At 32.3% G+C, this 24115-nt stretch overlaps 3 protein-coding genes across 3 annotated transcripts; all 3 read right to left on the bottom strand.

Annotated features, from left to right (window-relative positions):
- Positions 1 to 321: 321 nt before the first annotated feature.
- On the bottom strand, positions 322 to 3484 carry LOC144419808 (uncharacterized). Its single transcript, XM_078109843.1, has 8 exons — positions 3314 to 3484; positions 2793 to 2917; positions 2224 to 2505; positions 2047 to 2104; positions 1468 to 1523; positions 1123 to 1216; positions 725 to 780; positions 322 to 452 (listed from the first exon to the last, which is right to left on the bottom strand). Exons 1-8 carry the CDS (start codon positions 3415 to 3417, stop codon positions 412 to 414), a joined length of 816 nt encoding a protein of 271 aa, XP_077965969.1. The 5' UTR covers positions 3418 to 3484; the 3' UTR covers positions 322 to 411.
- A 545-nt stretch (positions 3485 to 4029) lies between these two features.
- On the bottom strand, positions 4030 to 4958 carry LOC144422264 (uncharacterized). The gene is made up of 3 exons (XM_078112282.1): positions 4876 to 4958; positions 4311 to 4494; positions 4030 to 4132 (listed from the first exon to the last, which is right to left on the bottom strand). The coding sequence occupies exons 1-3, from the start codon at positions 4937 to 4939 to the stop codon at positions 4030 to 4032; spliced, it is 351 nt and encodes a 116-aa protein (XP_077968408.1). The 5' UTR covers positions 4940 to 4958.
- A 13152-nt stretch (positions 4959 to 18110) lies between these two features.
- Positions 18111 to 23500, bottom strand: LOC144425802 (uncharacterized). Its single transcript, XM_078115474.1, has 11 exons — positions 23413 to 23500; positions 22840 to 23023; positions 22282 to 22380; positions 22079 to 22203; positions 21524 to 21707; positions 21023 to 21147; positions 20470 to 20751; positions 20068 to 20143; positions 19233 to 19352; positions 18850 to 18905; positions 18111 to 18658 (listed from the first exon to the last, which is right to left on the bottom strand). The coding sequence occupies exons 1-11, from the start codon at positions 23474 to 23476 to the stop codon at positions 18618 to 18620; spliced, it is 1356 nt and encodes a 451-aa protein (XP_077971600.1). The 5' UTR covers positions 23477 to 23500; the 3' UTR covers positions 18111 to 18617.
- Between the last annotated feature and the right edge of the window lie 615 nt (positions 23501 to 24115).

The following is a 24115-nucleotide window of genomic DNA, read 5'->3' as shown; positions in this document are numbered from 1 at the left end:
TTGTACGGCCGATACAGGTACTGGTAAGCAACCGCGTATAATTTTCGGGGAATTGTTAATAAAATATATCATTTTGCACTCCGTGTTCCCAAATTTGGGCATAGTCCTCTTTTTTCTTTAATAATTGTTTTGTTTTCAAAGGACTTTTATCAGCGTTGCTTGCCACCCAGAAACAATAATTTACTGGACAGGGGATTTTTATATTTTGACGAGGTTTGATACATTCTATTCTCCACGAATCTTTCCAAATCGCACCTAAGATATCATAAATACGCTACTGATTTGTCTTTGTATTCATCATAAATATAAAATAATTACGAATCATACAAAATAAACACCAGTTTATAGCATAACAATGTTTTATTTATCATACTAAACACAAAAATATAGATATATATATCCATTTTTGTGTTATTTTGTATTTGACATCACATTTTTCGCATTTGCTGATTCTGAAAAAAAAGATAGCATAAGCAATGTAAACGCTGTGTTTGAGTACCTTATTTAACAATACTCCAACAAGTCGATAAAGAATAATCATCATCATTGGTATATTTTATATAATCAAGATATAGATACGACGAACCACCTGCGCTTGCCAACACTTACAAAAATTTTAAAGACATTTGACAATTTAACTTTTGACTGAGGAATCGCTAGTAAAACTACCGAGGTGCTTGTTAATAAATCTAGAACATTTGTAACCTACTGAAATATAACTTACCATCAAAATCATTGAATGTGAAAACATCAGCCGACTTCGCTGTTTTCCTGAAGCAACTATATAAATGAATGAAAAATATAAAGTTATTGTGAAAGAGTAAAAAGTATTTAAACAAAATGTCGCTTTCGCGTAGACTGGAAGTCTCATTTACAAAAGACATCATTAGCTGATAATTTACCTATTATATAGTTAGCTTAATATCCAGTAGAAATAAATATTGTAATAGAATGTGGAAACGTAAATTTTAAAGTTTGATAAAAATTCGTTTTCAGCGCTGATATGCTCATAATTGATGATTCGCAAATACTTCGATAGTTATGAGAATGGGGTTGGAATAGGTTTTGGAGCAACTTTTTGATGGAGAAAATGCGTAACTTAAAACTAAAAAAATACGTTACCAAAGATATATTGTATACGCCAGGATAACAGTTAACCAGAGTAACGCAAAACCTGCAATAACTGAGAACTCCAATGTACTACACATCGAATGTTCTGAAAAAATAAAAATAAAAAAGTGCTCTCTTATACAGTATGAAGTATTTATCTTGTAAAAATATTATTTAAAATGAGTAATTAACTTAAGTCAATATGCATTTTTGTATTACATCAGATTAATTTCTAAAAATGCCTATAACCACATATTGAATAATAAAAAATTATTTTAACACAAAATAAGTGGTTGCAATGATCGTACGTATAAATATATCAAAATATTTTATTTCTAGAAAATAGGTAATATTCACCTAAATTGATGATTGAAGGTCGACCAATTGATGGTAGAGCGGCACTTGGTTTATTGCTTTCAGATATACTGTATGAAAAGTGTGTAACAGGTAATCTTATTTTTAATCAAAATATTACAATATGTTTGATTTTAGGGCGCTCCCAAAGTGTGTGTATCAATATGGTGGTAATTCATTTTGTTCGCCTATTTTACAACAAGTTGTGCAAACGGACTGAAGCCCATTGGTAAGGGGGTAAATTCAATTGGCTAAGACGGACAGTCCCCGAACTCGTAATAGAACTAAAATAGGGAAAATCGGAATCAAATTAGGGCCTAACCCTCAACTGGTACACACACACTAAGGAAATACCGATTTTATTAGAATGCACAAATACCACATACTTATTTATCTAACACTTTCAGTCTATCATTTCATATGTGCGTGAACAGTAAAGACAACATAGCTTATAATAACATTGTAATATTGATTAATGTTATTTAGGAAGACAGCCGGCGTTTTAATAACATGGGCTTATACGTAATATAATTCATATATAACACGTTGCTTAACGGAGATCCATTTTAATACATCACTTACGTATTTTGTCCGAAATTCTCTTCAAATGTTGTAAAACTATGTTGCATCGTACCATTAACTAAGAATATAATGATAATAATATAAATAGTACATCTAACTTGATATATTGACACAATTGGGCACGAATGATGTCAGGGCGTAGCCCCGTTCGAAGTTTACAAACTGTACTTGTGTTACCTCTGACATCTGCGTATCCTCTCACAGAATGAATTGAATTAGTGGCAAAGCAATGAAATCTTGCTGAATCAAAAGGCTTGGCGTTGTTTATCACAAGTCGAGAAAATCCGTCATATTTTATCTGATGGATTCGTCGATTTAACACTTCGCTGACAGTTTTATCATTTCGTTGCCAACGAACATTTGGAATTGGATATCCTGATGCTCTACAGTCAATCGTAATGCTTTCTTTTCTCTTAATTACTGGTTGTTCGTTGGAAACTTTCAAGCCCCATGGTGGAACTAAAAATTAAATCATTTTCATATACATTTTTAGTCAAATTGCTGAGAAACGCACGCTCAAAACAGAGGCAGGAATTAAGACTATTTGTAGATCAAATATTCAAAGAGAAGCACATCACAGGAAATATAACCGAGAGTCACATTTTGTTCTGCTATTCGCTCAGAAAATGTAGCATATACAAATTATTTAATAGTTTAAACGTCAAAACGCTCTGTTTTTATCGTCGATTCATCTACCATGTAACTTGTGAATATTATAAACAACGTAATTTGTGCATGATACTCACTTTTCTCACAAATGGGATAAATAGACGGATCATCGCAATCATTTTGTGACCATCCTTCACTTCCCATAATTAAACAGTTTTTGGAGTTTTCATCTTTTCGTATCCAATACTTAAGTGTCGGGTCACTAAATAAGAGTACAAAAGTTTCGATGGTTCTTTTTTCTTCTTATTGAATTGGTGTTTGAAATATATAATCTTAATTATCTATCGTGAGCAAAAGTTTGTCATGAATACACATAGGGAAGAAATTTGGACTATAAAAACCCCCAGCTCGTGTCTCAACTAGGCTAATTCAATTTTGTTAATTGGAGGCCGAATAATATTAAAAAAAATATTTACATTTTTTAAGAATCATACTCATAATACAGATAAAAGCATAATAATTTTGCTAAAGTATTTAGAAAGTATTCAGTTTAGTTTACCACATACTGTATAATTATGTCATCGAATATCTCTGTCATCTAATAAACAATAGAAGCGGTCCGCTACGGGAAGGAAGCATTATGGAAAAGTTGAAATACCTGGCACACTTTTCACGAATCTCAAAGAACGCCCTATCGTTAACAACGTCTACAATTCTACTTTGATTCTTTGTGCACATTTTCTGTGCGTCCCAATAGGTCATAGTTCCAATGCCTGTGTTTGTAGAGTTTATATCTCCGAAAGAAAGTTCAGCGTAGTACGACGGTTGGAGTTTGTCAATTCCTGCATAATTACAATATAGTATAAGTGTTTAGGTTATAATGCTAAAATATACATTCTGCAATGGCAATTTCCACGTCAGAGAATATTGCTACAGCGGCAAATATTTCTAAATACGTACTACATATAAAATACAACTAAGCTACAGAAATTGTATAAAAACAGCCGATTATCGTTGCAACATGAGAACCTCTGATAAAAGTTTTTCTACTAAAGAAAAAACACCATTAACGACCTAAAATTATTAACATGAAATAAAAAATGAACACAGCATTGAAATTTAAATATATATTATGCACACAAAATCTTCTCACACCAATAATTTCAACTTACTAGTTTGGCATGTGAATCCATCTTTAGTGCGATAGACATATGGCTCACCAAACCACTTCAAATCAGAATCCGCAAATGTAACATACACGTCCGCTGTAGTATGGGACGTTTTTGGTTCATTCTCAGCCCTTTAACATTAAATAACACTCTCAGTATTATAAGGGGTCGGAAACAATTTAAACACAAAAAGTAATAAAAAGTATTACCATTTAGTAAATCCGGCTTTGAGCTTTTCCCCATTCATCCAATAGTATTCTTCGGTTTCTCTAATCTTAAATGCACCAATCAAGACTATATCTGATGTACTGAAACACAAAATTTGTTTGATTCTTTTACTGGAATATATGTATTTCTTTCAGAATGTTTATTGCTTTCCAACATCGTTAGACTAACAGTATTTAGTCAGTTTAATAAAATAAAATAAAATGAAAACACTCACAAAAACACACACGCTCAGAGAGAGCCAAAATCAATAAAATTCACTTGTTTTTCAAGAGTTCTTTCACTGCTTCATGTAAATCTTCATTATCTGTAATCACCAATCTTGAGCCAGGCATTTTTACAACACATGCGTAAATAGCACTTTGATGGGAGTAATGTGCATCTTTTCCATAGTTATAATAGGTTAATTCATAGTCTCCGACGTACAACGTGTCGATTAATTTTCCTGCAACGATGTAAATAAAATATCTTTGATAATTGTTCATCTATATTTTTCAAAAGAATTTGTAACATTTCACAATGCATTGACGTAAATAATTTATCCAGTTTATCAAAATGTATTCATTGTGTGTGGCCGTTATATCCAGGTTGATTTAAAGAAACGAAACTTAAAAAAAACTTTTTTTCAGATATCACCACGCGAAATGTTTCATAATTTGTTACATATGTGCAGTACAGTTACTTACAGTTTCCCTTTGAACTGATGTTGAATAACTTCACAAATCAAAGAATTTTAAAATTTTAGTCACTCTAATTGATATTAAATCATTGAAGTATTTCTGTGCAGCTGTATTCATTTACAATCAACGATTTTATATTTACTTACCTTCATTCTGCGAAATAAAGAAAACAAAAGCTAATCCTAATATTTTCATTGCCTGAAATTCCATTTCTATAAAAAAATCTGAAAAAAATATTCATGCTTCTATCAATATTAAATAGAATGATACATGTATTTATCAGGAAACAATACCCAGTTATCACAGAATATTTTTGTAAAATAATTTAGCTAGTATGTGGATTCAAAATTTTCAGTGGCAAATGTTTCCAAACCAAACTAGTGCGCACCATACTGAGGCCTTAAATTTCAATAGTGATTCATATATCTAAAGTTATACGGATATATAACCGTTTGCTTGAAACAAGACTAGAGAAGGTAACGAATATAAAGGCGTTCGTTTAATGTTTTCAAAAACTCTTTCTATATTTTGTTGTTGACTTCTTCAACTGATTCCTTTCGAAAACAGAATTTTTCCACATAAAAAAAAAGAAAATGCAAGGTATTTCTCTAGAACGAAGATATATAATGAAAATCAATTTTTTCAAGTTGCAAATTTTGAAGAATCGTTTCTTTATTGACAAACCAAGAAGCTATTGGGAGACCGGTTTGGCATTACCTACACAATGCATTTGTGGGCACAGGATCTGGACCCGGGATGTGCAATTCCAACGCTTTAACAATTAGGTTCCGTATCTACCAGACTTGCTCTGGCGTCCGCAAAATTTATATTCACTGCTATGCTGGCTTTTTCCGAACAGAAGATTTTATATAGCGATTGGTGTTTTTGCGAACAAATATCGCTCAAGGCATTTTAAAGATCTTAAGTAAAAGAACAACTATTACATGTTTACATTATTACATGTCGCTTTGACATCGCAATTTGATGCTGTTTCGAAGGTATTCTAAATATACATACGTTATTTAGTCATAAAGTATCCACTTCCACTATAATACATCTGGTATGAAAAAGGTATATACATCAATAACTGAATTTATATTTGGTTTTATCAATCATATTTGCAAAAAGTAATAACAAGAACTGAACAGAGTCATATTTCTCGCCGACCAATTGCACTTTAACTATACAAGTCCAAGGTCATATTTAGCCTCTTTACCTCACCCCCCATCCTCGTGGATTCTACACGTTATATGGCAGGGATGAGCTGAAATTCTAGCATTGCAGTCTCGAAAAATATCAACCTACCTATGGATATAACCAGATGTAAGCATAACCTATTTATTTTGTTTTGAATATGATCGTGAATTGCGTTATGATGATTATGATTTGGTACAACAAATTATGTTGATTACGCTTATTTATTTTAAAAAGTATATTATTATGGAAGCATGTTTTTAAAGTTACAATGTGATCAAATTGGTCTAATTTTACAATTAATACGAGACAATCGCTATCCAGTTTTTGAATTTTGTCGCCAAACTCCGCCATAATCCTATTTCCGTGTTTCCCAACCCGAGTACGCGGTTTCAGATGAGTCCGCGGAGCGGTTGAATGAGTCCGCAACGTGCCAGAAATTCACTGCGGGACGCATACGTTTTTGCGAAACTTAACTATCAGCCAAGTTACGATTCACGTTAGAATTTACACAAAACATAAAGAGCAATTTTATTCACATAACATTAATCGAGTCAATAGTTAATGGTTACTGAGTAGTGCTGGGCATATATTCCAATATTCTACTATTAGAATAGCAATTACTATTAGAAAATTGGTAACAAGTGGCGCAACAGGTCACTTGCGCGTCGCTTAATCAAACGATTGGATTTCCCAACTCACTTGGCGGATTTCCGACGAAAACACGAGCCTGCACACGCTTCAATAGATACCTAAGTGGTGTTTCCCGCGAGTTCGAACAACAAGGAATATTTTTTTTTTCCTTTTAGATGTCAACCCAAATTTTCTTACTTGAAAAGCGGCAATACAAAATACGGAAAATAAAACGGAGAATAGCGCAAGTTTTGTTTTATGATTGTCCGCGACCGATTAAAAACGCTTTTTTAGACATTGCAAATCGCAAAATTTCGGGTGCCACCGAAGTAAACGTACCAGGGTATTTTCCCTTAGGATTCTTTGCATTACCGCCTTCACATTGGTACGTTGGTAGCAGATGGTAGGATTGTTCTTGAGGCAATAACAAATTCGCAAGAGCGCAAACAATATATATGTATCAAAACTAAATATAATCGGGCGATTGCCGCAGATTGTCGTAGTATTTTAAAGACGTAATGCTTTAATCTTCCGTAAGTCGACGCAGCCGCGAGTTACCATGAACCCAATTAAACTAAAATAGAAAAACATTTTAAATTCTCGTCGTTGTCATGGACTGAATATTGTGCGACAGCACAGGCCATTATGCACTAACAAGTCGGCTCTTTTAACGAACGCGTAATTGCAGCGAATTTCCCATTTTGAAAATCGTTGAAATTCCGTTGTGTTTGGTTTTATTGGTTCTTTACACAGAGTACGGTTGCACTAAACGTACCTTGAGTCCGCAAAGGTTTTCGCTGGTGAGAAATTAGTCCGTGAACAAAAAAGGTTGGGAAACGCTGTGACCTATTTGATGCAACTCATATTTCTGATTCATAACACGAAAGATATCAAATTTCGAAGTCAACCAAGAAAATTATTTCGTTGCCCCTTTCAATGGACTTTCACACAAAAACTTAGATTTATACTGCTGCACTTTTCAATCAATTTATATCACAAGAAACAAAAAATTGATCATTATTATTCGAAATCTGATTTATTAACATTGTCTTCAAAAGTATTTGCTGAATAATTGGCTAAAAAATTGTTCGATGTAACAATGGTGTAAAATTACTTAGTCGAAAATAGAAGCAAGTGTTCGACTGTTTGAAGCAGTTCGTAAAGTTTCAATTTAAAAGAAATATGTGTACACGACATGTTGAGCGCGGTAATATCTGTCTTTTCCATCTTTATAATACGTTAATTCATAGTCTCCGAAGTATAACTTGCGATCAATTTTCCTACAAAGATGAAAATAAAAAATCATTGATGAATCCTTATCTATATCTATTCATAAATTTTTTTTAACATTTAATACACCATGTAACGACGTAACGACGTTGACGTAACTAATTTCTCCAGTTTATCAAAATGTAGTAACTGTGCGTGTGGCCGTTATACCCAGGTTGATCGAAACGAAACTTAAAGAAAAGCCTTATTATTCAGATATCACCACGGGGAATATTTCATACTTTATTACATATGTGCAGTACAGTTACTTACAGTTTCACTAGTTGAAGCAGTTCGTACAGTTTTCAATTTAAAATTCCAAGAATAAATCTGAATCACACACTGTCTAATATCTGATAACGATTATAATCTGTAATTCGTTGTCGTGTATATTTGGTTGAAGGAATTCGTAGTAAGATTGAATGAAAAGTGTTTTTATTCGCCTGATGTGAAAGTATTTTTAGTCCGACAACATAATCCATATGATCAACTTAGTCACCACCATTAACATGGAAAACAAATGGCCAAAGTCGAACATCATTCCAACACAATTCAGAAAAGATTCGCTTGTATAAAATTTATGTTTCACATGATTTGATTAACAAGCGATTGTTTGATTACAATCATAAGCCAATAGAAATAAATCGTTTTATTCATTATATTATATTTCATTATATTCATCAATATGACACTACCATTAATTTAATTTTTCAACAGTTGTGGGCAATATTTGTTATTAAAAAAAAATATTCAAATTATAACATTATTAACTAAAGATAATTTTATGCGTAATATCTAGCTGATGGCTCTTGATTTTATTCAAATTTTACGTTTCTAAGATATTTTAAATATTTTCAACGAATTATTAGCCAATTCTAATTGACACTAACTCGTGGCATATTTATCCACAAACTTCGATGCTGGTCGTGTTAAATAGTTATACAGATATTCATATCGAATTGCATTTTGATTCTAAATTTGAGGGCCATCCAGAGTAATTTCTATACCCACTGATTATATCTGAGCTTATATATTAGAAAAAACCGTCTTTACAAAACGTTTTTTTGCACGTCCGTATAATAAATGTTCTTCACAGTAAAATTTTAACGCGAAATTATTTGGTTCATTCATATCTACTTTATCGATAATATTCCAATGAAAGTTGTTTCAACTTTGCCCCACCTACAACCGGAATCACTCGTAATATTTTAATCATAAATTTTTTATTTAATATATTTTCATTCACATCTATATATGCTTGAGTAAATAAAATATACGCAAATACATGATCTATTTTCTTATATGCATCATGATCTAGATCGTACCATTTTGTAAACTATTGCCCATAATATATTGTGAAATTCAGCCATATACAATTAACATAAAAATACTGTTTTTTGTTGTTGTTTCAATCATATCTCGTTTTGTATAAGTATATGAATTACACACAAGAAATCTGGATATTATCTCTATATGGAAATGTAATACGTCCAAGAGTGGAGTATGGCTGTCGTGTTTGGGATGGGACTTCTGTGACCGTATTAAAACACTTTGGAAATAGGTAAAAAGAATATCAAATTCGCAACCTCTCGTTCATCGCCAAAATGTTGCATCGCTGTGTTTATTTTACAGATATTAAAAACAAATGTGTTCTTCTGAAATGTGGAAATTTGTTCCTCCAAATTAGTTTTGAGTCACGAAACTCGGTTAGATGTGAACTTGCATTCGTTCACTGTCAGTGTATCTACAATATAAAAAAATTATGCCCAAAGTTTTTTCCAAGAACTGCTATTATGTGGGATTCATAACCTCATAGCTGTTTTCCTGATCACATTGGATTTTAAAGTATGACGCCATAAGTCTTAGTAGCTTATGGCAATTTTCGTGGTCGTCCGGAACTGCGCTCAGACTTGAATTTCTTCTATTTCTGAGTAAGGAGGCGTGATCTTGCAATGAGCAAATTTCTTCATTCAAAAATATCAGTAATTGCATTGAATCATTTGTAAACACTACGTTCTTTCTACATTTTGGTGAGTTCAATGGCGCTAGTATAAACCAGCCAAGGGAATATAAAGTCTGATAAGTGATCATATGTTTAGTCAAATATTTTTTAAGTGTGATTACAAATTTATTCCATGAATATTCATTTGGTTATTGAACAAGCGTAGATGTTTACTTTTTAAAAAATAAAACCAAGCTGAAATTTAAACCTTCGTCTGAATCGAATACCTTGCAGAGGTCGTTCTGGTTTCCATTTTTGACCAGTGGAAACATTAAACTGTTTTTGGCATTACATCTCTTGTTTTGTTTTATTCGGGTACTATAGTAGGATATTTCTATCGCAACGCCTGGCCCACTTAATGAACTACATCCTATATCCCAGTTTGTAGCCACTACAAGGTGTTGCCGACATGAGCGAGGAGTTACCATGGGTCCGCTTGATTCATAGCATTCAATGACTTCAAACACTATAATGTAAGATTACACTTTTATATCCCACACTCTATGAAACTATAAAGAAAAGCCTTTGAGTAATATAATTGCGAGTTAAAAATAATCAAATCAACCTAAACCTATATGCAAAGATAAAAGTCACTTAGTAAATTTGTAATAATAAAACCGTAAATAGAAACGGGGAGAAATAAAACGAAATGGCGCGTAAAAAAGAAGGCGACGACAACATCTTATATTAAGATGCAGATATATTAAATGAGTATGAAATAAAAAGGTAATATTGGGTGGCACTAAATTAGGTTGGAATGCTGAATGAACGATTTCTCAACGTTGTGCAGTGTTCAGCATTTAAATAGTTAATAATAAACCACTTTTTGAATTTGTATTTACTGAGTTTAAAATCAAAAATTTTTAATTAATATACTATTTTCTCTGTTCTAAGCCCATTTTTAAATTGAATGTCATTGAAATGATAACCAAAATTATCCTTTCATTTTTATTACAAACGGTTCTAGTATTCTGGAATATAGTGAAAATATAAATATAATTATTGGATCCGTTAATGATTAGATAATATAGCTATTATTAATATTTAAAAAAAGAGAAATGAGGGTAAAATGGCATTTTTTTCAAAATCAGGCAAATTTATTCGTTTACCCATTTTTAATTTTTTGACTTCCTTAACGGAAAATATGTGGATAAAAATAATTAGCCAGAATAAAAATGCAACAAATTTCAAATTTAAAATTTTTCGAACCGATTAAATTCTGGAAAACTCGTATAAATTGAAAACAGTTTTTAAAATGGACGACCGGTAAGTGACTGTCGCGGTTTTAATGGATTTTGTGGCCCCATGTCTGGAGTCCAGACTATCAAGGTTAAGGTAACCCGGCTCTGCCTTCGCCCCACTCATGGTGTAATATATCGTATAGGCAATCTCGGGCTTTGTCATTCAAGATATCTCCCAACCTAACGTATACCAATGGGCGAATATAATAGTCCTTGTTCAACCGAAGCCGTAAAAACGTCTCATAAAACATTCGTCTAGTATTGTGCAAAATTTCACTAGTAAAGCAAAGACAAACTCGAGTTCAATTTATCTTTTAGGATATTGTCTTACATATATTCATCAGATGACTGAATTTAAAGAAACTAAAAATAATATATCACAGACTTTTATGGCAGCTATAACGTTCTGTATTGACTAGGTTTTTCATACAATGATCAATGTAATTGTTGAAAAAAAAATAGATTGGGAGTAAATATCTGTACGCAAATTTAAGATTTCGTTCGTCCGGGAATTTGTGAAGTTTGAACGGAATTGAACATTTCCAACTATCTTGAATAAACTCTCTAGCCCTGCACGTATAATAAATTATATACAATATATCCAATTCCAGTTTATTCAAACATGAAATAATAACTCAGAATGAAATATTATAAAATAAAATTGAATTCATCGCATCCATTCAGACAACGTCGGGTTTCTTTGACTCTTTTCCTCAGTGAATATATATTATTTTTGATAATGATGAGATGATACTATTGCCAATTGCAGAATGATCCTCTAATTTCCACACTGGGTAGAACGGCTGTAGATCATAAATAAAAATCAATGGAAGTCTCCGTCTATTATAGTAATAAATATTAATTTAATCATAGAACATTTCGTCTATGATTCATTTGACATTAGTATCATTCTTTACCCAATTAATACTTAAATAAACAAACTTTGAAAGAAAAGTTGAAAGTAAGTTCAGTTCAGTGCAATTTACTTTCTGTTGTGTTTCCGCTGAATGCGAGTTTTGCACATTTTTCAGTTCACAGTCAATTTAGTTATCTTTGATTATAGAAAGTACCATAATATGATTTAATATCATTAACTTGGAAATAATTTTTGACCATGAAATATACCTTATATTATTTATAAATATGTTAATATACCTTTTATGAAATAAGAAAACCAATAATATGAACCATAAAACTGCCAGCTCAATTCCTGCTGGAAGAACCCATGTCTTGTTGCATTCCATATCTAAAAATCAAAAGCCTTAAACATGTGAGCTAAAAAGGGAGAATTAAACTTTTATAATTTACCTATTTGATTACCGTATTTTAAATTTGAATTCTGTGATTTAAATATTCGCTTTTCACACTTAAAGATTCTATCTTTGCTATGGAACATATTTTATTTTATTGATCCCATAGGTACAATTAATACTGCTATATTGCATGTTAGCTTCACCAAATCAGATCTCTGAAATGTACCCTGTGTACATGAACATTTGAATCATTATAAAAGCGTTGATTTTTCTTTAAAAAATGCTATATTCTACAATTGATCGATAATAAAATTTAATTTACGTAAACTCGGTTCTGGTTTGTGTCCGTAATACACTGCCATCTTTGGTCTTGATAACTGTTTTTGCAATGCGTAAAATCCTTGTTTTCCCCCATAAATCGCCACTTCCGGTAGAGAAGTCAAATCAAACTATTTGTCGTAAACTGAAATAAAAGTCGTTCTAGTTTGATAAAAATAATAAATATTTACGTTTGTCTTGGATCTTAGAACAAAAATGTCTCAGTTTGATTTATTGTTCAAAACTTTCTTCTCAAATACAACAATACATCTTTATCACATATTACATATTTTTATTTTTATGTTCAACTCATTTCACTGGAATGTGGGATATCTGTACATAGGGTTTGTTTTTCATCAATTGTAAAAAAAAAATCGTGTTTTAAAACAAGGGCTTGTTTTAAATCAAATTTTTTCTGTTTTATTTTTTTTGTATTTTTTATTGAAATACCCCTTGCATCGCCGCGAAACTACGCCAAAACGTTGCATTCGGGCAGCGGTACACGCAGCCGGAATTATAATTTTAAAAATGCAAATAAAAAATTTCTATTTTAACTTTTACATCTATTACGTACATTTATCGCGACTTTCGTATCTCCAAAAAAGTCATAAGATCTTAACCGGAATGTTTATCCGAGATATCAAAGAGACGTTTTGAGTAAGAAAAATCATGAAAATTAGCTCACGAGCCTACTACAAAAGCAAGTAGATCAAGTGCAGCCCTTCAGCAAAACGAATGGGTTGCGATAATGAAGAATATGCTTACATCGACGGCGAATGAGACGCGCTAGCCTGGCCTATGTTAATTATTACGGTTAATACTGTTTGGTTAATTTATGATTAGCAAGCTTTGGTTTTAAGGTTGAAGTGATGAAGTTTTTCTCAAAATTATACAAACTCATTTATTCGATCGCATTTCAGTTTTCGCAAGGTGGTTTCGACGCAGGGTCGTTTACGTAATGGCGTTACGATATCGGTTGCGTATTACTGCGCCAACCACTGAGCTACAGCATGAGAAGGTGTGAATGAGCCTCTATCGCTATTTGTGGCGTTTTGAAGAATTTATTGCAAATAAGAAGCGCTTAGCAAGTTTTTACATCCATTTTTTGTCAACCTATTCAAAACAAAAAAATCAAACAGACAAAAAATACTTGATTTAAAACAATTGTTTTGAAAACAATTCTTTTTGAACAAATCCTTATCTGTACAAAAGTTATACTGAATATATACAAACCTTCGATGATGGAAAACTTCTTGCAGAACGTGTCATGTTATTTGAAGCAAAGCATTGATATTTTCCGGAATCTTCTATTTTTGCGTTTTTGATAAACAAGACAGACTTTCCGAAGATTTTGTTTGATATACTCGTTCACTGACTTCATCTATGACTTCTACGGCATCACGGTGTCAACTAAGATTTGGAACAGAAAAACGTGAAGCAGTGCATTCAATTTCCAAATTTATTGTTTCTGTGATTCTGGGATTGTCGTCAGAAACTTTTACATTCCATAGAAAAACAGTAACAAAGTATTGGATATTAATTAACGGGTACGCGGTTGGTATTAAATAGAATTTTCGAAGCCATCGTTTTACGGTATTAAGTATATGTTTTGCGAAAAAAAATCATTTTTCCTCGATTTTCCGATTATTATTTGTTTGAATGTGAGAATTCTTGAGCTCAAATAAGTTTTGAGTCATGAAACTCGGTTAGCTGTGAACTTGCATTCGTTCACTGTCAGTGTATCTACTATATAAAAAAAATCATGCCCAAAGTTTTTTCCAAGAACTGCTATTATGTGGGATTCATAACCTCATAGCTGTTTTCCTGATCACATTGGCTTTCAAATTATGACGTCAATAGTCTTATTAGCTTATGGCAATTTTCGTGGTCGTCCGGAACTGCGCTCAGACGTGAATTTCTTCTATTTCTGAGTAAGGAGGCGTGATCTTGCAATGAGCAAATTTCCTTATTCGAAAATATCAGTAATTGCATTGAATCATTTGTAAACACTACGTTCTTTCTACACTTGGTGAGTTCAATGGCGCACGTATAAACCAGCCAAGTAAATATAAAGTCTGATCAATGTTTAGTCAAATATTTTTTAAGTGTGATTACAAATTTATTCCATGAATAGGCCTGATCTACATCCTATATCCCAGTTTGTGACATGAGCGAGGAGTTACCATGGGTCCGCTTGATTCATAGCACTTATTTAATTCATTCAATGACTTCAAACACTGTAAGAAAACACTTTTATATCCCACACTCTATGAAACTATAAATAAAAGCCTTTGAGTAATATAATTGCAGGTTAAAAATAATCAAATCATTCTTAGCTATATGTATATGCAATGATAAAAGTAAATTTATAATATTAAAACCGTAAATAGAAACGGGGAGAAATAAAACAAAACTGCGCGTAAAAAAGAAGGCGACAACAACATCTTATATTAAGATATAGATATATTGAACGATTACGAAATGAAAAGATATTATTGGGTGGCATTATGGTACCATTAAATTAGGTTGGAATGCTAAATAAAATATTTCTTGATGTGGTGCAAAACGTGCAATGTGCAGCATAATAAATAGTTATTAATAAACGACTTTTTGATTTTTTATTTATTAAATTTCAAATCGAACTTTTTCGATTATTTTACTATTTTTTTCATTCTATTCCCATTTTTTAAATTGAATGTCACCGAACTGATAAATAAAGTTATCTTTCCATTTTTAATACAAACGAATCTAACTAATTAAATGAATCTAATTATTGTATTCGTTGTTGATTAGATAAAATAGCTATTATTATTATAATTATTATTAATTAACGGGATTAGGCCAAAGGGTAAAATAGAACAGTTTTTCAAATTCAGGCAAACTTGTTAATTTAACTACATTTAATTTTTAACGGAAAAAAAAGTGGAACAAAAATTAGTAACCCAAATAAAAAAATATAAACAATTTCAGATTAAATTTTTTTTAAACCGGTTTAAATCTGGAACACTGTAATAAATTGTATATGTCAGTAGTTCTTAATCTTTCCTAGCCTGCCTAGGTTATAGGGGAAAAAAGTTGCGGTGTAACCTTAGAGACCAATACGCCGCGTGGATATATCTATTGTTTTGTCACAATAGTGTCGACGGCAGTGGGAGCGGTGTTTCTTCATGTATTGGTTATGTGGATGAAAGAGCAAAAAGCAAAAACAAGTTACAAGATGTAGCAACTTTGACGCACGCTAACCAAATAAAACCCAAGCTTTGCCACGCGACTATTAACATTTCAGATCGCTCGGCGATGGTGCCACGTTGGCCACATTAGGTGGCGCTAATTCAATTTCATCACACACACACGTATCAGATCGACTGAACTAAAAACTCGTTTAGCGGGCAGACTATTCAAAATTGGCACTTCTACGCAGACCGCAGTTTGCGCACCCCTGATGTATCCCATCACTTTGAATCGCTAAATAAAATAAAGGGTTGAGCATAGAATGAAATTTGAAGTATTGTCATTATTTATGACTTTTGTAATAATGCGTAACAAACTGCTTTGACAACATACTTGCCAAAAGACTTCCAACAGAAGAAGTAAAACCCATTTGTTCTTACCTTCCTTGAGTAAATTGTGAGGCAATATAGGGGAAGATGGGTCCTTATCTGTTACCCCAGTACAGTACTATTGAACGTACTTCAGTGGAGTAATCCTGACTCCTCAGAGGTCAACAAGCACACAATAGGTTGTGATACCAAATATTTGTATATTGTAAAGATGCACAATCGAATTGATCCAAATAACAGATAACGAAATTAAAAACCTAAGCGCAAGTACATGTGATGAAACAAAATTTCTAACTAACAAAGAACGATAAAACAATGACAAACAACCCTTGAGCAAGGGTGAGAAATACATCTCAACTTTATCGCATAAAACTTTGCACAAAAATATCATAAATGAAATGAATTGGGGCAACGGACTTGTTTCGGGCAACTAACATTTAAGAACGTTACAGTAACGTCTATCATATACGTTTTTTTCCTGTCCCTGAATTTTATCAATCTACCGTTGTTTAGCTTATGCTTTATAGCCTATGAAGTGGCCAGTTCAGACCTGGGTTACCCTGGCCGCCAATTCCCAGCATCCAATTCTGCAAGAAGATAAATCGTAAACCTAATTCTGTCACTAATGTAACACGATGTCATATGAAGCGCAGATGTCATGAGATCACCGAGATGGGATTTTGGTTTATATTTTATACAAACTAATGTTCCTGATCGAAAGTTTATTTTTCATATGTTCCCACGAGTCCCAAGTTTTTTTTAGTTTTTTTATTTTGGAATCTTACTTCGGAAAACAAAAACACTATGCATTCAACGGTATGTTTGCCGGATTTCCGTCCAACTTTGATTCCGTTTATTTATTATATGTTCCCCGTATTAGAATTTTTTCAAATTTCGATATTTTTTGCATTACAACGATAAAGTCATGCTCTAGAAAAATCATCGATAAAGTATGTTTCAAACTTGCCGTAAACGACTACCGAAAGTTGCATATATCACCCCAAAAATGTTTTTTGCTAATTTATTATATGTTCCCCAAATTGTAATTTTTTTAAATTCTGATATTTTTTGCATTACATCAATAAAGTCTTGCTCTGGAAAAATTATCAATTAGGTATGTGTTAAACTTGCCGTAAACGATTATCGAAAATTGCATATATCACCCCAAAAATGGTTTTAGCTAATTTATTATATGTTGGTATGTTAGTCGTTGAGTATGATTTACCGTTTACGCTGCCAGACTGTTTTCTTCTATAGACAATTTGGAGTAATTTCTATACCCAATATTTATATCTAAGTGTATTCATTGCTAAAAAATGCTTTTACAATACGTTTTGTTACACGGCCTTACATTGAAATTTTCTTCGCAATAAACATTTTAGCTCAAAATTATTTGGTTCCGCAAGTATTTTAACAATATTCTTCCTTTGAAAGTTGTTTCAACTTTGCCCCAGTAATAAAATAAATATAAATGATGTTATCAGAATATCTAAAATTTCACACAGATTCAGATTCAGATAATTTATTTTTATCAGTTTATTTTTTTTTATCAGTTTATTATTTTTATCAGTTTATTTTAACAGTTTATTGGTGTAATCTATTCTTTTATGTCTAAGACGGTGTGGCCATTTTTTTACACAGCAAATTATGGCCAATGATATATTATGAAATTGAGCCATATACAATTGATATAAAAACATTCTTTTTTTGCAATCAAATATCGTTTTATATAAGTATATAAATTACCTACAAGAAATCTTGATACTGTCCCCATATTAAAATATAATACGTCTAAGCGTGGAGTATTGCTGTCGTGTTTGGGATGGTGCTCCCGTTACCGTATTGAACCTCTTGAACAAAATTCAAAAAAATAATATTTTATAGATATTATAATTAACTGTGTTCTTCTGAACTGTCGGAACTTGTTCCTGCAAAGTAGTTTTTAGCCGTCAAACTCGTTTGGCTGGGAGCTGTTTCTCACTGATTGTCAGTGTAATTACAGGATAAAAAAAAATTGCTGTCTCTTTCTTAACGCTTATTGGACACAAAGTGAATATACAGATCGTTTTGTTATCATGTTATTGTTACAATTCTTGTTTTTCTGGGAAATGAAATAGCCCTCTTGTTTCTTGATTAATTTTTTTGTTCCCAGTAGACTTTTATTGGCGTTTTTTGCTACCCAGAAAATTTAATTAACCTGGGAGAGGGGTTTTATATTTTGACAAGGTTTGATACAATCTATTCTCCACTAATCTTTCCATCTCAGATATTATGAATACGCTAATGATTTATCATGATATTCATCATGAAAAAAATTATAATTTTGATACAAACGACATAAACACCATTTTATAGAATAACAATGTTTTATTCATAATACTAAAGACAAAAATAAATATATATATATTCATTTTTGCGTTATTTCGTATCCGGCATCACATTTTTTGCACTTGCTGATTCTGAAATATATATATATAAATATAGATTATAATAAGCAATGTAAAGGCTGTGTTTGAGTACCTTATTCAACAATACTTCAAAAAAAGTCGATAAAGAATAATCATCATCATTAATATATTTAATACAGTATAATCAAGATTTGCTTGTTATTAAAGCTAGAACATTTGTAACATACTAAAATATAACTTACCATCAAGAGCATTGAATGTGAACACGTCAGCCGACTTCGATGTTTTCTTGAGGCAACTATATAAATAAATAGAAAATATAAATAGTAAAAAGTAATTAAATCTACGCGTAGACATGAAATCTCATTTAAAATAGAAACAGAATTAGCTGACAATTTAGCTATTATATAATTAGCCGGAAATCCAGCAGAAATAAATATTGAAATAGATTGTGGAAACGTAAATTTCAAAGTTTTATAAAAATTAATTTTCAGCGCTGATATCCTTATAAATGACGATTCGCAAATACTTCGGTAGTTATGCCGAGAATGGGGTTGGAATAGGTTTTAAAGCAGCTTTTTTTTGTTTAAGAAAATGAGTAACTTGAAACAAAAAAATACGTTACCAGAAATATATTGTATACGCCAGGATAACAGTTAACCAGAGTAACGCAAAAGCTACAATAACTGAGAACTCCAATGTACTGCACATCGAATGTTCACTTGGTTTATTGCTTTTAGATATTCTGTATGGAAAGTGTGTATCAAGTAATTCTATTTTTAATCAAAATATTACAATATATTTGATTTTAGGGCGCTCCCGAAGTGTGTGAACCAAAGTGGAGGTAACTATTTTTGTTCGCCTACTTTACATCAAGTTGCGCAGAGGGACTGAAGCCCATAGATAAGGGGGGAAATTCAATTGGCTAAGACAGACAGTCCCCAAACTCTTGATAGAACTAGAGTGGGGTAAATCGGAATCAAATTAGAGCCTGACCCTCACTTGGTACACACACACTAAGGGAGTACCGATTTTATTAGGATGCACAAATATTACATACTTATTTGGCTTAACACTTTCAGTCGGGGTTACGCGAAACTAACTTTCCTTGCTTTATTCCTTTGCGCAAATGGATTCGTGTGTTTGTAATACAGAGATGCCTTAGCAAGATAAAGATGACTACTCAAGAATTTTGAATCAACTGAATACTTATTTATTTTAAATTGTGGATCGACCAAGCCTTTGAACAAAGATGCATTCCTCCGTATGTTTCTATACAAAAGCTCATATTTCATTTCATATATACGTGAACAGTAAAGACAACATAGCTCAAAATTACATTGTAATATATCCTAATGTTATTTAGGAAATCAGCTGGCGTTTTAATAACATAGGCTTATACTTAATATAATTCATATAACACGTTGCATAACGGAGATCCATTTTAATATATCACTTACTCATTTTGTCCGAAATTCTGTTCAAATGTTGTAAAATTATGCCCAAAACTGTTTCTTTCGTCATCAAAACCAATAACTAAGAATATAATAATACAATTAGTATATCTAAATTATAATAATAATTTTAATAATAATGGAAGGGGCGTAGCCAGAAGAGAGAGAGGGGGGGGGATGTTCTGGTGGATCTCAAATTTATAATTTCCAAGTCAGACCGTATCAACTAGCGGGTCCAACGTGAGTAGGGCCCAACGGGAGCGGATTCCAGCACCCCCACCCCCTTTTTATGTCCGCCCTTCTCTATGCGCATTAGTATTCCCGATTCAACATTTTTTCTTGATTTTTTACAATGCTAGAGAATTCTTGAAAACCAGTACGAAGTTTACAAAACTGTACTTGTGTTACCTCTGAGATCTGCGTATCCTCTCACAGAATGAATTGAACTATTGGCAAAGCAATGATATCTTCCTTCGTCAATTGAGTGGGCGTTTGTTATGACAAGTCGCGACATTCCGTCATATTTGATCTGATGGATTCGTTGATCTAATCCTTCGCTGACAGTTTTATCATTTCGTTGCCAACCAACAATTGGAATTGGATATCCTGATGCTCTACAGTCAATCGTAATGCTTTCTTTTCTTTTAATAACTGGTCGTTCGTTGGAAACTCTCAAGCCCCACGGTCGAACTAAAAATGAAGTTATTTTCATCATTGTTATGAACAGAGAAAGGCAGATAACACTACCTGCTGATAGTATATTTACAGTGAACAAGTCTGGAAGAAAATCATTTTTAAATAAATAGAAACTTGTACAGCGCGAGATACATAACTGAGATGAAAATTTTGTGCTGTCGTTTAAAAGTCAACACGCTTTAGGCTAGGTTTATTGTCGATTTACGTACTGTGTTATTTACGACTAGGCCTATAGGAAATAACTCCATATGTGCATGATACTCACTTATCTCACAAATGGGATAAATAGACGTATCATTGCAAATATTTTTAGACCAGCCTTCACTTCCCATAATTAAACATTCTTCGGAGTTTTCATTTTTTCGTATCCAATACTTTAGTGTCGGATCACTGAATGAGAGTACAAAAGTTTCAATATTTCCTTTTTATTCTTGTTGAATTGGGGTTTAATAAATTTAATCACAATTATCTATTATATAATATGTGTGAAAATTTTCCTTGAAAACAGATGTGGAAGAAATTTGGACTGAAAACCACGGCTCATGTCTCAGCTACGCTACGTCAATTTTGTTAATTGGAGGCCGAATATTATTGGAAAAACATATAGTTATCATCGATAAACATACTAATAAAACAGGTGAAAGCATATTGATTTTGCTAAAATATTTAAAGTATTGAATAGTTAATCACTGAATATCTCTGTTATCTAATAAACAATGGAAGTGGTCCGATGCGTAAAGAAAGTATTAGGCAAATGTTAAAATACCTGGCACACTTTTTACGGATTTCAAAGAACGCCCTGTCGTGTACAAGGTCAACAATTCTACTTTGATTTTTCGTGCACATTTTTTGAGCGTCCCAATAGTTCATAGTTCCAACGCTTGTGTTTGCAGAGTGTGTATCTCCGAAGGAAAGTTCAGCGTAGTACGACGGTTGGAGTTTGTCAATTCCTAAATCATTTCATTGTAGAATAAATTATTACGTTACAGTACCAAAACATATATATACTCTGCAATGGCAATTTCCTTGTTAGAGAACATTGCTACAAAATACAAATATTTTTGAATAATATCATTAAAATACAACTATGCTTTTGAAATTGTTCAAAAACAACCGATTATCGCTGCAACATGAGAAAAGCTGCAGCATGGGCAGGTAATTAAATAACCTCTGATAGAAGCTTTATATCCTTCTATGCCAAAAAAATAAACACCAATAATGACCTAAAATTATCAACATGAAATGAAAAATGAACACAGCATTAAAATTTGAATTTATACTATGTAAACAAAATTTTCTCACTCCAATAATATTAACTTACTATTTTGACATATGAATCCACTGGAACCGTATAAATATGGCGAACCAAACCACTTCAAATCAGAATACACAGATGTAACATACACGTATTTTGTAAAACCATCTTCAGTTGGTTCATTCTCAGCCCTTTAAAATTAAATAACACATTTATTATTACAAGGGGTCGGAGACAATTTGATTAAAAACAAAAAGTAATTAAATTACCAATTAGTAAATCCATCTTTAAGATTTTTCCCATTCAACCAGTAGTATTCATCTGTTCCTCTAACACTAAATGCACCAATCCAGTGCTTATCTAATGTACTGAAACAAAAAATATGTTTAATCCTTCAATTAATATGTATTCCTCCCAGAATGCCTATTGTCCATCGATTTGATTTGTTTTTGCCAAATTGTATTCTCAATTTTGTTAATAATTAGCTCATTTCATTTGACGTTTGTTTGACGTCATCTGCTGCTGAACTCAGCAAACACGGTGTCGCTGACACGATGACTCTGGTAGTCTTTCGCGGCCCCGCGTCAATTGTGGAAATATTGTATGTCTCTTTATTTCAATTGAACTCTGTGTTACCATTTTTTTATTACTTGTATAGATACAATATTTCATGCACGACGGAAATAAAATATCTGAATCTGAATCTGCCCATCCCGCATCGTTGAACTAACAGTATTTAGTCAGTTTAGAAAAACAATTAAAACGCTAAAAAAAAACACTCACCCACACACACGTGGACAGAGAGAGAAAAAATTATTAAAATTCACTTGTTTTTCAGGAGTTCTTTCACTGCCTCATGCGTCTCTTCATTATCTATAATCACCAATCTTGAGCCAGGCATTTTTGCCCCACATGCGTAAACGACACGACTAGTGCGCCAAAAACCGTCCTTTCCATCATTATAAGAGGTTAATTCATAGTCTCCGGCGTACAACGTATCGATTAATTTTCCTGCATCGTTGTAAATAAAATATCATTGATAAATGTTCTTCTATATTTTTGCATAATAATTTGTAACATTTCATACATCATGCATTGACGTAACTAATTTCTCCAGTTTATTAAAATGTATTTGTGTGTGTGGCCATTATACCCTGGTTGATTTAAAGAAACTAAACTTAAAAAAAAAGCTTTTTTCTTCAGATATATTCGCGGAAAATATTTCATAATTTGTTACATATGTCCAATACAGTTAATTACAGTTTCGCGTTGAACTGATGTTGAATAATTTTACGAATCGAAGAATTCCTACATTTCAGTCACTCTAATTGGTATCAAATCATTGAAGTATTTCTGTGCAGCCCTATTCATTTACAATCAACAATTTCATATTTACTTACCTTCATTCTGCGAAATAAAGAAAACAAATGCTAATCCTAAAATTCTCATTCTCTGAAATTCCATTTCTATTTAAAAATCTGAAAAAAAAAAAATTTATGCGTCTATCAATATTAACTAGAGTGAAACAAGTATATATCAGGAAACGATACTTAGTTATCAGAGCATATGTTTGTATCATTCATCTAGTATGTGGATTTAAAAAGCAAATGATTCACAAGCAAATGTTTTCAAAACAAATTGGTGCGCTGCATTCTGGGGTCTTAAATTTCAATAGCGATTCATATCTAATTTACACGGCTAATTTACTGTTTGCTTGAAACAAGACTATGCATTCGTTCGTTTAATGTGGTCAATGTTCTCAAACATTTGCTATTGATTGTTATAGACTCATTTAACTGATTCTTTTCGATGACAGATTTTTTCTCATATTTAAAAAAAATAAAAATGCAAGGCATGAATGTGGAACAAAGATATATCTGAAAAATCGATATGATCAAGTCGGGGAATCGTTGCAAATCTCAAAACACCGTTTCTTCGCTGACCAACCGACGGTTATTCACGCATTTAGTTTTGAACAAGGTCTTGTAAAAGTGCTCACTGATATGTAAGGAGGTGGTGCACGTAAGATCTGGACCCAAAAGTATGTATAAATCCAAAGCTTCAAAACTAATAGGCTACTTTATTCACCAGACTTGCTCTAGC

The sequence above is a fragment of the Styela clava genome, chromosome 1, assembly GCF_964204865.1.
Source record: "Styela clava chromosome 1, kaStyClav1.hap1.2, whole genome shotgun sequence".
NCBI lineage: Eukaryota > Metazoa > Chordata > Ascidiacea > Stolidobranchia > Styelidae > Styela > Styela clava.
Note: the sequence above shows the minus strand (reverse complement) of the source record. Positions and strands in the feature narration are given on the sequence as shown.

Bases quoted from the DNA above. Each gene is read 5' to 3' on its own strand.
- LOC144419808 (XM_078109843.1), bottom strand. From the start codon at position 3,417: ATGACCTATTGGGACGCACAGAAAATGTGCACAAAGAATCAAAGTAGA. The intron at 2,918-3,313 runs GTATTTCAACTT...ACTCTTATTTAG, and splicing joins ATTCGTGAAAAGTGTGCCAG to TGACCCGACACTTAAGTATT. The intron at 1,217-1,467 runs GTGAATATTACC...TTATTTTTTCAG, and splicing joins ACCTTCAATCATCAATTTAG to AACATTCGATGTGTAGTACA.
- LOC144422264 (XM_078112282.1), bottom strand. From the start codon at position 4,939: ATGGAATTTCAGGCAATGAAAATATTAGGATTAGCTTTTGTTTTCTTT. The intron at 4,495-4,875 runs GTAAGTAAATAT...ACATCGTTGCAG, and splicing joins CTTTATTTCGCAGAATGAAG to GAAAATTAATCGACACGTTG. The intron at 4,133-4,310 runs GTGAATTTTATT...TTTGTGTTTCAG, and splicing joins AAAGAACTCTTGAAAAACAA to TACATCAGATATAGTCTTGA.
- LOC144425802 (XM_078115474.1), bottom strand. From the start codon at position 23,476: ATGGAATTTCAGAGAATGAGAATTTTAGGATTAGCATTTGTTTTCTTT. The intron at 21,708-22,078 runs GTAAGTTAATAT...GAAATGATTTAG, and splicing joins TGGATTCATATGTCAAAATA to GAATTGACAAACTCCAACCG. The intron at 18,906-19,232 runs GTAACGTATTTT...TTATTTATATAG, and splicing joins GCGTATACAATATATTTCTG to TTGCCTCAAGAAAACATCGA.